The sequence below is a fragment of the Acipenser ruthenus genome, chromosome 15 (genome assembly GCF_902713425.1).
Source record: "Acipenser ruthenus chromosome 15, fAciRut3.2 maternal haplotype, whole genome shotgun sequence".
Taxonomy (NCBI): domain Eukaryota; kingdom Metazoa; phylum Chordata; class Actinopteri; order Acipenseriformes; family Acipenseridae; genus Acipenser; species Acipenser ruthenus.
In genome coordinates, this window is record NC_081203.1 from 3,603,096 (window position 1) to 3,622,083 (window position 18,988).

Consider the following 18,988-nt stretch of genomic DNA (forward strand, 5'->3'; position numbering starts at 1 on the left):
ACACGCTTTCTTAACAAGATAGACAGCTCGCGCCATGACGTGCACGAAGCACTGAAACGCTCGCCGCAGCCCAAGACACTGGTACTGTTATTCTATTGGTCTCAGTCCTGTAAGCCCCACCTTCTCATTAATATTTCGCGTCTCATTGGGTAATAGCTGTTGTCAGTCACGCCGAAGTCCGCATCCAGGCTGGGTGGCTGGAAACTGTGAGTCTTCCCCGCAGTTGGGAGAGGGATTTAAATTTCTGCCCTTGGTGACAGACCGGGGGTCGAGTGCATTGCAAGATATGCGGGGTGAAGAAGCTCCTTTAAAAAAATGTAAAACTCAACAGCTGTATAATATATATATATATATATATTTTTGTTTCTCATAAGATGTCTTTTAAAGGTGTCTCGTATTGTAAAGACTGTTCGGGTACCTACAATCTATGCAATTCCGTTAACAGCACTCTGTGATGCATTTTCATGCGATTGCAAAAAAAAAAAAAAAAAGATTTGTGCTATCATAACAAGGCTTCTTTTACATTCAAAAAGGGGCAGCAACTGTAAAGTCCTTGTCGAACGCGCTGTTGTCAGTTTCGCGTGTTGGGCGGATTTGAATGTTTTGTTTGGAACGAGAAGAGCCGAACTTATATAATCAAAAACTTTGAAAGCTGAAGTTGTTTTAAATGATACGTCTACTTAAGCAATCTACACAGGAGAGAGGCGCAGGGGATTTAAATTCATCCATCCACTGGCAGATTTCGGATTGTTTTGTAATTTTCAACTAACGTACTGGACAACTCCAGCCCAGAGGAATAAACACGAATTCGTTTTGGAAGTTGAATGATCGTCTGCAGGTCCTCATTAACCGGATCACTTGTTTATGTTATTAACAACTAACAAGAAACCGAGAAGCAATTGTATTTCCTGAGTGGATGTTGACATTCCTAGTTGTGTGTACTAAAGATTTGAAAAGCCGGTAAGAAATGGAGAGTTTGAAGTTTTATCTGTCACAGAGTCAACACCAGGGCTGGATCAGCGTCTCGGGTAAGTTAAGTTAGCCATTGCTGCCACTGCTGTAGATGTGGTGTCATCATTACCTGTCGTGTTAAATGCCGTGTCTGTAATGGGTTTGTGTTTTAAAACATTCGACTTAAAAAAATACCAATCAAAATAAATACATAATGTTTAATAATAATAATAATAATAATAATAATAATAATAATAATAATAATAATAATAAAACACCGTGGGATATTTAAAATGGTCTAAAGAAAGTTTGTTGTTTCTTTCTTGCGCAGATCTTTTCACAAGTCAAATGAAATATTTGTAACAACCCTGTAAATGTCTCGTGGGTTTTCATTCTTTGAATTATAAAATACAGTAATTCATTATAGCTGCTTGTACATCTTTAGCCTTCATGCAATAGACATAAGTCTAGCAATGGAGGGGAAGTCCAACCTAAAACTAACACTACTGTGCTGCAGCAGTGTAGGGTTAGTTTTAATTATTGAAAACACTGTTATTTCAATTGTAATATACCTTTTCCAAACTGTTGTTTGTACAAGTAGTTGTATTTACTGCTTGCCATAACTAATGATGTGGTAAACATTTTCATTTCATTGTTGCATTTTAGGTATTAATAAATACTCTAATAATTATATATATATATATATATATATATATATATATATATATATATATATATATATATATATATATATATATATATACACCTACAGATTAAAAAAACTACGTCACGGATTGCTGCGTACTGTAAATTCTCACGTTCCTCGTAAAACGTTCTACAGAAGTGGCTTATTACAGGACTGGCATCCGATTGTTTAATTTCTGTTTATCATGATGTGGTTCTGCTGTGAAGTAAAACAGTGTATCTTGATTCAATTACCACATCAGCGAGCTCCACAGATTTCAACCATGTTGACTTCAACCTAACAGCCTTGAAGCAACTTCACTTATTTTCAGTTTTTGGTTTTGTTCAATGGAAGATGGTTAGAAATCCAACTCTTCCTGCCCTGTCCTGCCCCTCAATCCTATAAACTGTGAAGTTTCACAGCTTTGTTTGGCATGGCAGAGAGTTTAAGGCAGCAGTGTGGAGTAGTGGTTAGGGCTCTGGACTCTTGACTGGAGGGTCGTGGGTTCAATCCCCAGTGGGGACACTGCTGTTGTACCCTTGAGCAAGGTACTTTACCTAGATTGATCCAGTAAAAACCCAACTGTATAAATGGGCAATTGTATGTAAAAATAATGTGATATCTTGTGACAATTGTAAGTCGCCCTGGATAAGGGCGTCAGCTAAGAAATAAATAATAATAATAATAATAATAATAATAATAATAATAATAATAATAAATGGCCAGTGGACCCCTACTGTGTGCCAGGGCAGCCCAATCCCGGTCCTGAAGGGCTATTCCACTCCAGGTTTAACAGGCACAATTACAATATGAACTACTTCAGGGTCTGGATGGCGGTTTAATCGGTTCAATCAAACGCTTTAGAACAGGGCTGGAACAAAGCCCCGGAGTGGAATTTGAGGAAATTAAAATAAGGCATTGAAGAAACCATGTTTTAGGGGATTATAGTATGATGGACTAATTGACAAGCCCTGATAGTTTTGTCACATGGTGACCCTGGGGAATGTGTATAAACGTACTGATTTTCAACCTCTCAAATGATCATATGGACATCAGTTATCTTCACAGTGACTGTCTGTAACTGTGGTTAGATATCTAGTCCCTTCCACAGTATAAATAATTAAGTAATTGAATTAATTTGAGTCTAAAAATAAAGTTCAATAAAGACAGAGCCTTCACAAACTATTTTATTTAATCCCCATAAATAGGAATAGTAGCAGCAATGGATTTCTGAATTCTCAAGGCATTGGTCTAATTACACGTCCAGTTTTCCATTCAGGGCAGTGCTGTCGTGAGCTTGTACGCGTGCATTTGCGTAACGTTTTCAGAAGCTTGAATTCAATGTATGATTGCAGTTCTATAAATAATGTGTTCTTTTGTCTCTCTGAAAACATGTACAGCAGCATATGGCAGTTCAACAGCCTACAGTTAAAAGGAGGCTGACTATAGGCCCTCAGGACAGGTAGTTAAAGCATGATGTGAATGGGTACTGACTCATAAATGCAAACAGGCATCACCGAATGAGACCCAATGACCAGTAAAAGCCCTACCATCTCAAACAAAGTACATTAAGACAATTACTTTTTAGACTAGCTATGACTTGCCTATAGCGAAAGGCTGCCTAAGGCTTTAGTGCTGGTGACTTGACTTAATGCACTTATCAGTCCCATTAACTGGTGAAAGTAACATCCTCAATCGATGTCTTGATGAGCATCTTAACCCTTACCAGTTCTGTTTGTCACTCTTCACCCAGGCCAATGGTTAAGGGTAAAAAGCAAGATGTCACCATGAAGGCTTTCATTTACAACTTGCAAAGGAGTCAAACTCACAAGTGCCACTGGAGAGAGAATTGAGACAATAGATGGTCTCAATTTAAATTCTTCACTGATCCAAAAGTTCAGCATAAGGAGGGTGTTCGGCAGTTTGTGACTAATAGGGAGGTTGGATTTGTTTCATTTCCTAAAAGCAACCCCTTGAATTCCTCTATTAGAGTGCTGTTAGTTGTATATGATGCACTACTGTACAACCATAATGTGTACAAGACTCCCGGCTATATTTTCAAAGTGTTTACTCCAGTCTTTAATTAACTCCTATTTTTTGGATGGAGAAAAACATCTAATTAATATGGCAAAGCAAGAGCTAAACCACTACAGCTACAGCCAAAGGTTTTGCATCCGCCTATAGCAGGTCCTCAGGGGCCCCTGTGTCTGCTGGTTTTCATTCCAGCTGAGCTCTCAATTACTTAACTAAACCCTTAATTGAACTGATCATTTGCTTAATTAGGCCTTTTTAATTGTTTTCAGCTTTTACACAGTTGGAGATTTCAACTTAACTGTAAAATGTTATAAATAACTTAAAATCTGCAGCTCTTTAGGAGCTGAGAACAATTAAGAAAGGTCTAATTAAGCTAATTAGTATCCCAATTAAGGGCTTAGTTAAGTAAATGAGAGCTCAGTTGGAATGAAAACCAGAAGAGACAGGGGTCCCCGAGGACCGGGGTTGAAAACCACTGCCCTATACAATGAACTAATTTTGCTTTATAAAGTCAAATGAATCCACCTGAATGCTGTTTAAATTATGTTCATGTTGTTTTTAGTTTAATTATGTCTCAATCCTAAAACTCTAGGTGTTGTAAAAATGTTGGCCATAGCTGTAAGTAATATAATACAAGTCTCCCAAACACCCTCAAGTTGTTTTTTGAAAATGATGACTGTAGCGCAACATCTGCAATAGATTTGATCATGTGACATACAATTAATGAATCTTTATTGGTCAAAAAACTCACCACAGTTTACTATACCATTGGCATACACTATGGATTTAGTCTTGATAGTTTTGGTCATAATCTTTTGAAAGCGACTCTCTAGTTCAGTGGTGCACAACTCAGGTCAGGTCATAATAATCGGTTTGTGCAGCTCTAATGTTAGCTCCATCGCACTCGTGATTTAAGTATAATTACTTGTTGTAATGCTAAAAAAAAACAATACCACGTTCTTCTAAGGTCAGGTTCTCAAGCTTGAAAATCTGATGGAGCAGCTCTGATTATTTTTGAAGTGAGTGACTCTGTCAGGATCTCTCATGTCGGGCCATGTTTTCTGCCACCGTTAAATAAGCCTTTCATTGCTGATGCTTACTGTGGCACCACCTTGTTTTTTATTGCAAGTGATTGATTTTCTGTCTCCTGGAGGAACAATTTTCGATTTGTTTCTTGGCCACCGGCTTTAAAAACATTTCTGTCTTTAGAAGAGGCGTTGTGTCTTAGACTAAAACATTTTAGACTAAAACTGGAATTGAACATCTGCTGCTTATAGTCACAATGTTAAAAGAGGTGAGACAGCAGGGACAGAGGTCACCTACTGATCACTGGAGGTTAAGCACATAGTGTAAAAAAAAAACATACTGTAACCAAGAAACAAGAGGACAATGCGAAATGAAGAAATGAGAAACTCCAACCTGCAACTCAGGTTAAAGTGAACCTAGAATCCCCTGGAAGAAACGTCAGGTGTAATCACTAGCCTTTGTGAAATGACAGAGGTTTGCCTTTCTCCTGTATCATGCAGCACAGGGTGACCTTGACGTACTGTAAGCAGCCAGAACCAAACTGTTTCCGTTGCTGGCCTGTTTTGTCTACTTTATTTAATTTCTGACCTGCTTTAAATCTATTCAAAATGTAATGTAGGCTTCTTAAAGCCTGTGGTCAGACTGAAAAGCGATTACTCCTCGGCTGTCAGAAATGACACACTGCGCTGTACTCTTGACAGTTTCTCTTTTTTAATAGCTCTGCTGCTCTGTTGTTTTCCAGACCTCAGCACTTCCTAAGGTTTAAGATCACAGTCTACCTATCAGTCAGTGTGAGACGCTATTCTTCAGCCTTTCAAAATACTTCACTCTGACTCATGCTGTTGCAAAAGCATCAATTTAAAACTAATAATATTACTGAATCACTTTTTTTTTTTTTTTTTTTTTTTACAGAAAAAAATTGTGTCTGACTTTAAGGGGATTTGGCGTTTTTTATTTATTTTAATTGAATAAACTTTTATTTTGGGCAAAATTGTAAACCTCCTGTTGTCTTGCTGTAGAAGTTCATAGCGTATTGACTGACCAAGAAAAAGCATTTTGCAGAACCCTGCCCCAGCCTTTTCAAAGCCTCGCCCTTCAGGATCTACAGTGCAGATTATCTCCACTATACTGCTCCGACCTAAAGCTTTGCATCACCTTATAGAGCTAACTCATTTTGCTTCATCAAGTCGAACGAAACCTGCTGAATAATGTTAACATATTGAATTACACACTGCTTTGTAGTGTTCCATATAGATGTGACATTTCAAAATCTAACATGAAATACTGTACTACTATTATGGCTTCCGGTAGACTTTTGAGATACCATTTTATAATTTCTTTGATTACATGATGTTAAATAAAAGATCTAAATTATGTTCTTATCGTTTTTTGTTTTTTTTTCAATTATGTCTCAATATGTCTAAAATTCTTGGAGATGTAACACCTTTGGCCAGAGCTCCACTTTTCCACAACAGTGTGCTGCATTGGTCTAATCCTGGAGTTTCTTACTGAGTTAGCAAGACCCAACAATGAGCAACGTGCATTTCAGACCCAATCACCCATTTATACAGTTGGGTTTTTACTGGAGCAATCTAGGTAAAGTACCTTGCTCGAGGGTACAACAGCAGTGTCCCCCACGGGGGATTGAACCCACAACCCTCCGGTCAAGAGTCCAGAGCCCTAACCACTACTCCACATTGCTGCCCCTGAACAAATAGTTAACTAGCTTCCTAATATCCACAATATGTGACAGACAGGTAATTAGTATCATTGTTTTGTTTAAACAAGTTATGTATTGTATCATCATCCACTAAGTCTTTGACCCAGCTGTTTTTTTAATTATGAAATTATACACGTGGGAAATGATGGCCTTGACTTTCACGGTAGCAGGGACCTTGAATGTGCAAATTACTTTTTACATGGGAAAACTAAAAACCTCTGTAAGAATAGGGTAATTAAAAGACCCTGGAAACTGTAACCATTTTGAAAACGAAATGGATAAGAGTACTGTTGGAATCTATTTGCATTGCAATTGATTAGTCATTCATTTTCTTTCGCTTGAGTAAATTGAGCATGGGTCTGTAGCAGCACCGCTGTGCAAACCCCATTGCATGGCATTTTCTTGTTGTGTTAGGGTCTGCAGATAGGTCTTGAATATTTTTTTTCGTTTTAAGTAATCCTATGATGTAATAATCTGATTAGACAGTCCGGTTTTAGTGTAAAGAATAAACATTCCTGTGTTGTTTTTTCCAGATTTGTATTGACAGTAATTCTGGAAGGGATGGGGAGAAAAAACCTGCTCAGAAGCTGCTAATGATTTTATGGTCACATACTGTTTGAAGAATATTGCTTTCCACGGCAGGCCTATGTTGAAAAGAGCAGCTGGAAAATAGCAGTTCTGTAGAATGCATAATATGTTTGCAGAATAAATCGCGTTACTTTTTAATTGATTGAGCAAATCACTACTATAGTATGTAAATTCCAACTGAAAAGAAAGTCATGCTGTTGACCTCCAAGTTAATGAAGAAATGTAATTGGAGTTTGTTCTTCGTCAGACTTCTTCAGCGGGGGTAGCAAAATGATTTTATTTGTTATGTCATTAAATGCTGTGATGTCGCACAGAGTATTCAAATATATTTCAATTATTAAAAGTATTTACAGCTGAACTGAATCAGCATGATTTTGCAAATACATCTGTTGCCTGTTTCTGCTCTTGCACTGTTTCCGTCATTATATTTAGCTTTATTATGCATGATTGGCATTTAATGATCACTAAGATGATTTGCAGCCTTTCTTTAAAAACGCAAAGGGCCTACGTCAAGTGCTGAGTTTTGACAACGTATTCCTAATTAATAGACTTCTGTTCTTAGTATACATATTGTATATTATCATTACCAATATCATAAATTCATCACATGCAAAATGAGCATGCATATGCGGCACAAAGGAATTGTCTTAAGCAGGTACTAATATAATATATGAAATAAAGACGTTAAAAATGAAGCATTTCAAGTGTTCAAATATTACCTTAGGATAGCAGTTGATTAACAGGTTATCTGGATGATTTTAAAACTTAATTCACAATTAAGTACACAAATCAGTCACCAGCAAGGTGTTAGTTATGTCTGAAATAAAAAAAAGAATCCTCCAAATTATACAGATTTTCTTCGGCCCTGGATGAGATTAGTAATGCCATGCTGCCAGTTCCCCTGTCCTTCAAGCCACTGTTTTGACCTGCCCACCGGCCGGATCTTAATCCACTTACAATAGCTTCTATGAGACGAACTTCTCTATGAGATTATTGTTTTTTTGTATTCTTCTTTATATTCTTTTATTTTCTAGTGATGGTGAGGGCTTAGCCGGAATACTTAACAATTTCAAGCTGTCGTACATTAGCAGACAGATGCACTTGAATCACTTTATCCCAGACTTGCTTGGACAACAGTTTTCTATCTGCTAAACCGACGTCCAGTCCAGGCAGATTAGAAAAATTGGTTTCTGGTTCCGTTATTGTGTGATTATACTACAGTGTCAGCTTCCACAACACAGTATTTTACTAATGACATTAGGAATCATACATTTATTTCAATTGATAAGTTAATACACCTCTTGTACAGTACAGTAAGCAATGGAGGCCTGTGTTTTGCCAATGCTAATGTGTATTCATCTGTATGCATCAAGCTGTACAGTTTTTTTTTCCCCAGATCATTTCACTCGTAATGTTTCAAAAGCTTGTGGGAAACAACTCTGATGCATGTACAGCAAATTGACATTCTGCAGTTTTGAATGTCGTTTTTGCTTTTATTTTTTTGAAGTTTATTTTCACCTTCTGTAAATTACATTCCATTATAAATTGTCCATCATGCTGTTGATAAGTTGTGTTCAACAAAGCCTTAATCCGTCATAAAGACATGTATTTAAAGTCAGGGTTAGCTTCTTAATGGAAGCTATCAGTGCAAGTGCATGCCATTCTGAATCTTACAAATAAGTAACTGAAACAGTCTGAACTGAAGGGTCAAAGTTCTAGTGGCTGTATTTGGTCATACACCCTGTTGACAGTGTAATGGCAGGGGTTTCATACTGAGAATTATGGGTGCCAAAATGAATTTACAATCCTAAGATCTGAGCAAAATCAAGCACAGCGATTAGGTGATGAGGTTGTCTGTAACATACTTTGGGGTGGCCGAAGTTTCTTTAAATTGCAAAACGTGGGTTTGTTTTCAGAAATGATGTCCTGGGTTGCTCTACCTCCAGCCCCCACCCTCCATATCCCACAAAAAAAACAAAAACAAAACATATTGTGCCTGAAGGACGCATGTTTTGTTCTCCGTCAGTTCTGTACTGTAGATAACACTGCTCAAGTGACACTGATGCCTGTGAGCATGTGTTTGAGAAATGAAATTTGTTCTTGTGGGTTTTGGCATGTATCTGTGTAGGAGGCAATGCTAGGGTAGTTTTAATATTCTCATCAGTTGTCAAGGGCAGGGAATTGTGGCCGTTTGCCAAAAAGAATCGGACGCGTTATCGGAGCACAAAAAGTAGGTTGTTACAAAACTGTGAGTGCCTTGTGAGTCTGAGAAAACGATTGCATCTGACAGCTCTGTTTGAGCGAAGCTAATGAGAGCATGGTCAGACCTGCTGGGCATAATTGGCATTGTCTGTGATAGTTTTGTGTGCTTCTTAATGTGCTGGTTCTGCATCAAAGAGGGTAAGAACTGGAGTCCAGGAGGCTGTCATTATATCGTTATTGCCTTTGGAATGGGCTGTTTCACTTAATTACCTCTGGTGTGGAAAAAAACAAAACAAAACAGGCTGTTATAACAGACCAAGGCAGGTACACTACCATTAAAAAGATTTGTAACCTCAGCCACTTTTTTGATAAATTACTTGTTTTGTGAAATGATACAGTTCACTGCAATTAGAAATGTCTTTGACATTGAAAAAGACTTCTTGTCAAAACATTTTGTTTCTTTTAATATTTCTGTACATTCCGCAAAGTAGCTTAACCTAATGATTTCCCTTTGCCAACTGTGAAAATAAATATTGTATTGCAAAAAGTGCATCAATAACAACAATAAGTGTCATGAAAATGTATGCTGTCTGCTTTCAGAGTGAAGTTTTATTTTTGTCGCTGTAGGCTAATGTGCAGCAGTTGATTAAAGGCTGTTGTCTGTGTACAGAACTACCCTATTCAGAGTAATTGAAAGATTCTCTTAAGCTAATAACTGTAATATCCAAAGTCGGGGGCAAAGAGGTGCAAAATGAAGTAGGATGTACAAAGTGCTTACATGAGGATATTCATATATTATTATACTGTACCTTTTAGTGTAGAGGCTTTTAGTGTATTGACAGCAGCAAGCAAATGGGTTACACATGTCCTTAATTGGCCTATTTTGCCAGACCAGGAAGATCATTTTTCTAGCAGAGAGAAATAATAACGCATTGACTGACTAATTGTTCCATTTGCAGCACCTTTGGCTAAGTTTCATGGGTTCTGTATCACTATAGTAATGTGCAGGGGCTTTAGCTGTTAATCTCACATCTTTATCTCCCTATCTTTTCATTTGCCCTAGTTCTTTTCAATCAGCTTCTTCAGCCCAGGATGTATTTTTTCAATGAATAAACTATGAAGGAGCTGTTTCGCTCTTCAAGAAGAACTGCAGTAACACAACCTTTGTAAGTCTATGCAAACCGAGTGAATGCCTAAGCCTACTGTGTTTATTTTTTGATTTGATTAACAATGATGATGTGTGCATTCAATCCCAGTGGAATAAAGTACAACCCTGGCTTTGTTTTATTGCATGAATTTCTTATTAAAAAGAATACTTTGCAATCATCTGTAACATACTGGGTTCACTATCCAGTATCAGAAGCCAACATTTACATATGCAGTACATTATGTCCTGACATCCCGATCTTCGATAATGTGTTTGGTTAAAGGAACAGGGACTACATACATATAGAAGGTCTCCATAGAAAAATGCTTTTGCAAAGCTGGGTCAATATCATTGCTCTCCCTGGATGTGCAGCTACAGTAGGTGATGATGAGTCTCCCAGCCTCCCTCAGCTCAGTGAAGTTCTTGACAGGGTTCCTCAGTGAAAATGATGCTCAATTAAAGAAAGACAGGGAAGGATTTGGATAGGAGAAGCAACGTTTAGTGCTTTAGTGCTTACCCCGAAGCTCGCCCCTTGCTCGATGGTATACTGTACATACAGAACTCAAGATGCTGGCCATCGTGTCTCAGAGCTCTTTTCCCAGCTTGTCCCTTATAAGTTTACCATGGCACAGTAAGTTTGTAGTTTCCCCATGCTTTTCCCATGGATATACTATGCATTTAGTTTTCCATGTTTTTTTAATGTCCTATACTATACCTCTATGGGCTGGACAATGCTTTCACTGTGCTTTACCATGCCTTCACTATTCTTTATTACACTTTGGTATGCTTTTGTTAGTAAACTTTTAGAAGTGGTAATTACTGAAATCTTCAGCTGGAGAGCTTGTTTCATACTCTGCATGCACACTTTGTTGCATTAGCTGTTTCTTTTTGTGCTTTCACCAAGGCGGCATGATAATGAAACAGCTGTTCATTGTTATTGCATGGTTACCTTGGAATGCTATTCCAGGCAGCAGCAACTAAAATAATAAGCGGCTGGCAATGCCTTCTGAGGGCAGCAACCCTGCGTGGAGCAGGCTTTTGACTGTGGATTGAGTTGAACATTATCATACAGCAAAATGCATGCACACACTTCATATTCTGATTTGGAAACTCCATTACTACTGTAAATACTGCAGCTGCATAAAAAATTAGTAATTGTTCAGAGTAATGGAACTTAAATGTCCAGCAGAGATTGTTGGTCTCATTTAGTCTATTTCAGGCTGTAAAAACAGCTGTATTTAAATCTGCAGCTAGATCAACTTCAATGTCTTTATTGGTACACAGCTGTTTTCTAGGATACTTTTAGTCAAGATCCTATGTTCACCTGTGTTACCCAGGAAAAAATTGCATTGCATAGTTTGAACCTGTATCTGAACTTCTCAGTTTGCCCGCTTGCCATTTTTACTTGGAGACTGAAGCGGTCCCATCATCAGCCTAACATGTCCTTCATTTTCTGAGTTAAGTGTAGAGATAGCTCTTGAGATGGTACTTTGAGGCACTGATTTCAAAGAGAAATACTTAAGTGTCAGGCTTGATGAATGACTTTTGATTGAAGATAAAGTTTCCTTTTTTTATTGTCCACTTTTGTCTTTTTTATGATTCATAATAAAGAAAGCAGCGTCCTGTAAGGATCTATCTTAGCTGAGGCCCTTCCTGTCACTTGACATTTAGATTAGATTGCACTTAAAAATGCTGCTGGTACTGTATAATTCTCACTCTCTTTATCTCTCACTCTCTGTCACATCTAAATTATGCCTAAAGACTCTGAACATTGTAATACAGGCTAGTCAGCCACAATTAATCTGTACTATTATAACAGTATTGCAATTGTATTTATTTTGTGATTTATTTGAATGCTGCTGGCATTTGTATATGCATTCCAATGTCTTTCACATGATATAGCATTTCAGTTTTTTAAACTCAGCTTGTGTAGAAGGCAGTCAAATGAGAAATAAAACAATTCCTCTCTGCCTGTCTGCTTGTCCTCAATTAGACCTTGCGTGTCACTAGTGCAGCAGTAGTGTTTTTTAAAAAAAGAATTGATCCTACAGAAAATATAGCTACAAAAATCAACACAGGAGTCCTCTTATGTCTTCTGTAGTGTTACAAAGCATCACATGCCTACTGCTTTTGTGACTCTGCTGTTAGTGCTAGCGCCATCTGCAGTTTATGTGGTTCTTTGCGCACCAGCCAGCTATGCTTTTTTGACTTTGCTGCGGCATACCGTGGTAAAAGCAAAGTAAAGTGTAGTAAAACAAACGTAGGGATTGATTTGATCAGTGCATACCCCATCTGGATAAGCTAACGTAGCCCTCCATTTTATTACTGATAGTACCAGGGAATCCCTGTGGATTTCAACAGTCACCTATTTTATGGGTACTCCTGGGACAGCCACGGGTTAGTGGTCCCCTGTGCTGTATAACGCACTATCCAGCTGTGGCAGGGTACAGGTTGATCAAATCCAACCGTAAACTGAAATACCAGTGCAAATTTCCCATAGCAAACGTGGAGTACTGCTACAGCTAGATGTGAAAGCCATCCACACAAAAATGAAAGAATTGCACAGGTGCTTTTGCGTTCTCTGTTTGTTCTTTCAAGAACACCACGTCCCTTCCTACAGCACTAATGTACTTCCATATCTTCAGAGAGTGTACCCAGCATTCTGAAGCCTGCCAAAAAGAACAGGACAAATAGGGAATAACTGGCCTCCAATGGCTAATCTTTTTCATTTCATTACATTGTCAGCTTCGCTGCTGAAATGCATTTATGACTATCTGAGGTGTGAGGATGTTTTTCAGTGCCATATACTTTTGGATGTCATTCTTACCTGATGCTTTAATGGAAGTCCTAATAGAAGTGAAAAAAGATAGGCCTACACATGACTTAACACACTGTTGCCTTGTTCTGTATGTCTACCTCTTGAATTAATGTATTATTTTTTGTAATATGCTATATTACAATGTCATGTATTTGATTGCAGTGTTTAAAAGTGACAGCTTTCTATCCGAAATTTAGCAGTCAAGAAAACGATTGGAAAGCTACAGGTATACAGTCTGTTGTTTGCTATAGGGGAGCACAGTTCCCACTAATATGGATAATTATAGTGAAAACAGGGAGGTTTCCATGGAAATGGAACCATAAAGTTCAGCAGCTGATTCACACAGATGAGTTTCAGGTATGAATTTCCTGAGAAGAGGCATCTGGGATTTGTAGTTTGTTGTGAAAAAAAGGTGACCCCCATCTGCTTTCATGCCTTCTTCTGTCTCAAAACTGTGATCACAATTTTATTTTTAAAGTATATATTCCTATAATAACAGACATTTGATTGATCTGTCCATTTTCCTCACTTGAAAGGACACTCAAAGCGGTCCTAGCTAATGAAATGATCACACCCCTCTTAACCTGTCGTACATTTCCAGTCCAGGTTGGTCTACTGTACTGCAGGCCATTTGAACTTTCTTCAGGGTCAAATCATGTCTCTCCAAAGCATGCCAGGAAAGAGGTGGGGTCAATTCCACACTCCAAGTAAAATAACCCAGGAAGTGCTAGACTACCTGAAAATACAGCGTGACAGGAGGACTTCCTTTAGAATCGTATAGTACCAGATATATATTTTTAAAAAATGAAAAGGTTTGCTTTACTGTAAGTTAACTAGAGTATAATAGGGACATTCAAAGCGTGAGTCTGAATTCTGTTGTATTGTACTGTAGGTTTTATTTGGTGAGCCACAGACATAAAAGGCATAACATCAATCTTTGAAAGTCTTTGTTATCCTGCTGAATTGCTGTGGGGTCTTTTTTAATAATTCAGAAGGTAATCCCTTGGATAAAAGTTGTTTCTACAGTAGGATCAAACCTGGCAATCTATTCTGTGGGATTAAAATAGGGAGGTTGGTTAGTGGATGACTGGGGACCATTGCCTCTCCCTCTGACCTTCACCAAGGCTAGAACTCTCTCCGCTAGCTGACTTAGTTAATATAAAGATACATCTGTCTGCTCGGCGAATGGAGCCTGGTTCTTTAACTTCGGCTGAACCTGGGAGCCATAATGCTGAAGTATCTTCTAAAGGACGCATAACAAGGAGTTTGGCTTACATAACATTACAAGCAAAGATTAAAAACTGCATGTGTTCTGCCAGATGGTTTTTATATAAGGTCACTGGATTTTTCATGTATGCAGAACTCTTCTAAGGGGGAGGGGGTTATTTGTATTATGTAAAGGCATTACAGTAAACAGTAAGAGGGTCTCTTCAGCGTTAACAGCAACACTTACTGTGTAGCTAATAAGTGAGGTCCAGTGACTATTAAAAACGAACAGTGTGAAACATATAGCCTACCTGTTAATATTCACTCGACACATTCACAGTTTAGTGGATACCCTGATGTGTGTTTTTTTTTTTAAATGATTATTCGTTTTTTGCATTGTGAATTTTTTAAAACATCCACTTTAATACCCCTTGATGCCTTTAGTACCACCATCAGTGCACTTTTGATTTGAACTTTAATACATGTACATGATTGAAAAGCCTGAATGGGATCACAAACAATAGAATTTCTTCAAGGGGCAGCACTCAAGCCTTCATGCTGGATCATTTCTTAACTGGGATTCAAGTCCCTCCTCTGTTGTGTGCTCTTTTTCAGTTAACACTTTATTTTACCGTGCATGTTAAAATCATTACCACTGTGCATTATCTATACAATCATGTTTGCAGGCTAGCATTGCACAGACTACTTTTATACTGTTCCCCCAAAACCCCCCAAAACACCCACCCACTGGCTGCTAATAGATTGGTTTCTCTATCTTTTCTTCCCTCTGATGTGCTGGCTTTCATGTTCTGTTCTTCCGGATGATTGACTATGGTATGTTAGTTATTGTCTTGTGTCCATTCAGGGTCACACTCCCATAGCATTTCATGTCAAAGAGAAGGAGAGGTGATACCTTTTATTGGATGAACTAAACAACAACTAATCACACGCCTTCAAGACCTCAGAGGTCTCTTCTTTAGGTGAAAGTAGAAGAGAGAGATTGATGTTTACATTTGAAGGTGGCCACCTATCCTTATTCTGTCACAGAGACTCAAGATTCCTTTTAACAAAACATTTGCTTTGTTGATGTTGTAAAGCTTTGTTCATAGGCTACTGTATTAATTTCTTCATGATTTGGTATGTATTTTAAAGGATTACTACTTATCCGTTTTCTCTTGCACGCTCCTGTTTATTTAAACGCATCACTATTTTGTGAACGAAGCAGGTAAATAACCATGTCTTTAACAGCTGTGAAAGTGAATACATGTTTACAGAGCAAGATGCACAATGGCTCCACCAGCAGGGCAAACTTGATTTTACATTCAAGCATTTCCATGCTATTAAAGAAAGAAAGAAAGAAAGAAAGAAAGAAAGAAAGAATATTTTTTGGGGGAGACTTTGCGTTTCCCAGGGGGGTATGGCATATATTGAAGTGCACTGAATGGCAAATGACCGATTCTTATTTAGTTATCTAGCCTTCCATACTTCTGTGACAGTCGATTAAAACTCAAGAGCTGGGCCTGAAAGCAGTTTAACACAGAATTTGAGTGCTGTAGTTGGAATAAGAACCACCTAAAATGATTTTAAAAATCATTACAATGTCAGAGACAGTAAAAAAGAAACCAGCTGAAAGAAACTAGCTTATGAGATACAGCTAGGGGCGTCAGGTTTTTACATCTAGGCCTAGGCTACACTAGTTTACTACTAAATTAATTCATTTTGTTCTGGTACTTGAATGTTTTTTTTCAGGTAGGCTTACATTTGATTTTTAAAATTTTGTTTAGCAATGTGGCATTTAACTACACAATTTCTGAATGTTAGTTTCGCTTTTCGATTTTTGTTATGAATTTGGTATGATTATATTTAGCGTGTAAGCAGCGTAGTTGAGTTTACTGCAGTTAGTGCACACGTTCAGGGCATGGCATACTCTCTCACACCTGAAATGTGTTGCTCCTGGTAGGAATTGGAAAGTTACAAACATATAGCGAGTTTACTTCTTTTTAACGTGCCACAATAACCTTCAATCCACATTGGAAAATGATAATGGGATATACTAAATCACTTGGAATGTTCTTTCTTATCATGCTTTAAGTGTGACATGTTTTCAAAACATGATTCAGCCTGGATTGTTTGCAGTGACTAATCAAATCGCATTAATGCTCTGGAAGTAATGCGTGATCATTTCTTGTGCTTGCATGCGGAACAAGGCTATATAATATCATACGCTTTCATTTACTTACACTGACAACGCAAAGTTGTGCTGCGTATTCAGGAGAGAGTGAATGGATAAGACAGCTACCTCCGTCTTCAATCTGATTTGTTGACAGCCTGCAATGGAAAAATAATGATAATTTCAGTAAAGGATGTTAAATATTTATGGAAAATATGGGAAAACACATGGGAAAGGCTGAGTCCAGTGCTCAGGTTTAAAATTCCATGTAAGCCATAGTACACTGGAGGGGTAGTGAGTGCGTAGCAGGATAGTAAGTGAGCATTCATATGTCAGGATACAACTATTCGGTAGGTGTTAGTTTTAAAAATGCCCTGTGTATTGCATGCGTTGTCTCATAATGAATCCGGCCTAATCTAGCCCTGTGTTATAAAGCAAGCGTCACTTGCTTGTCAGCGACACACATTGCAAGACATTTCATTACCCGGTGAAGCAGTGTTCATTAAAGCACAAGGAGCCTGGAAGGGAAGATGCAGGCTAAAGAAACCATGCCTTCTGATTCTTTGACAGGTAAATAGCTTTTTAAATCTCCTTTTCTTTCATACTATTGACTGTACTATATATTTTATAAATTGTAATAAACTGGATTCAGGTGTTTCGGATAGTGATGGAAAATGCTGTATGCAGTTATGAATGTCAGGGATGCTTACAGTACTACTGTCTACTCTAGTGTTGTAAAAAGGTCAGTCTTACCAGTCCTTATAGTAGAACATTTTGTTTTAAAGTTTCCTGTTACGGTAAAGGCATTAAGAATGTAAAATCTGTTACAGAATGCCACAACGGAGAAAAAGCAGCATTCTTGTTCCTTTGTGAAATATAAATTTGAGTTTATGTTTTTCCCAAGATATACTAAATGGGATGCGAACATGTATAAATGTAATTTTGAGGCTGAAATTGGAACCAGGTCTAATTTGCACATCATAAAACCCTTAAGCATATTGAAGAAGGAGACCTATTGAGAACTGGAATGTGTAGGTAGTCGCTGTAAAAATAAAACATTCATCTGCTTGTTTAATGTAATTTATTTAGTTTAAATTACAGTATGATAATATTGGTGCGTGTGTGTGTCTGTGTGTGTGTGCTTGTTTAGTGTGTGTGTGTGTGTGCTTGTTTAGTTTGTGTGTGTGTGTGCTTGTTTAGTGTGTGTGTGTGTGCTTGTTTAGTGTGTGTTTGTGTGTGTGTGTGTGCTTGTTTAGTTTGTGTGTTTGTGTGTGTGTGCTTGTTTAGTATGTGTTTGTGTGTGTGTGTGTGTGCTTGTTTAGTGTGTGTGTGTTTGTGTGTGTGCTTGTTTAGTGTGTGTGTGTGCTTATTTAGTGTGTGTGTGTGCTTGTTTAGTGTGTGTGTTTGTGTGTGTGCATGTTTAGTGTATGTGTGCATGTTTAGTGTGTGTGTGCTTGTTTAGTGTGTGTGTGTGCTTGTTTAGTGTGTGTGTGCATGTTTAGTGTGTGTGTGCTTGTTTAGTGTGTGTGTGTGTGCGTGTTTAGTGTGTGTGTGCTTGTTTAGTGTGTGTGTGTGTGTGTGTGTGCTTGTTTAGTGTGTGTGTGTGTGTGTGTTTTAAGTTTATTAAGTTTGAAATGTGTTTTGAGAACAGTCCTTAGACTAATGCAGTTTATTGCACAGTGCAGAATGAATGTACTTCATTAAAATACCAAATCCACCTGGCAACATGTTTATATTACCCCACGCTTCAGTAACTTTGTTTACCTTTTAAAATTATATTGCATTATGGTGCAACTTTTTGTTGCCAGCTTCTAACTCAATATTCAGGTGTTGTCAAGACCAAGAACGGCTCAGCAAGCCAATGAATACTGCACAGTCTGTGTGGTATTAATCTGAGCTTTGTAACCTGTGACCTGTAAGTGAGCTGAGCTTTTGAATTTGCCCCTGAATAAGGATGCACAGTTGTTTCTGAAGAAGGAATTAGCAGTGTTTTAAACATGCATTCAGGAATTGTTTGTATTACACTCTTGTCTTGGTGCTGTGTGAGTGTTACTGTGTTTTTGAACAGTCTGCTCACTTGCTGCATGCACTGTAGAAATGCCATGTCTGGGGGATTAGCATGACTGTGCAAATTCAGACAAAGCGATTTATTTTGTGCATTCAAATAAACATATACTGCACTCTAGCAGCTTAATATCAGGTTGTCAAACGTGGTACTTTAATATATCCTAAAGCAGGGGTTTTCAACCGGAGGTACGCGTACCCCTGGGGGTACTCTAAGGGTCATAGGGGGTACGCCTCAGAAATGCACAAATAAAAATGAAAGTAAGGGAAAATAATGATCTTGACTTTTTTAACGGTATTATATATTCTCTAAACCATTGTATTTATTCTTTGCTTAGCAACTCAAAGTGAACCGCAGATTGATTAAATAAATAAAT

At 37.9% G+C, this 18,988-nt stretch overlaps 1 protein-coding gene across 2 annotated transcripts in view; it reads left to right on the forward strand.

Moving 5' to 3' along the window:
- The first annotated feature begins 265 nt into the window (after nt 1-265).
- LOC117422477 (disabled homolog 2-interacting protein-like) overlaps nt 266-18,988 on the forward strand; it is a 241,465-nt gene continuing 222,742 nt past the window's right edge. Inside the window, exon 1 of one of the 2 annotated variants that reach the window (XM_058986894.1) lies at nt 266-1,028. In XM_058986894.1, coding sequence (XP_058842877.1) covers nt 968-1,028 — 61 coding nt within the window. In that variant the 5' untranslated portion in view covers nt 266-967. The remainder of the gene's footprint in view (nt 1,029-18,988) is intronic. The other variant, XM_058986893.1, reaches the window with a different exon arrangement.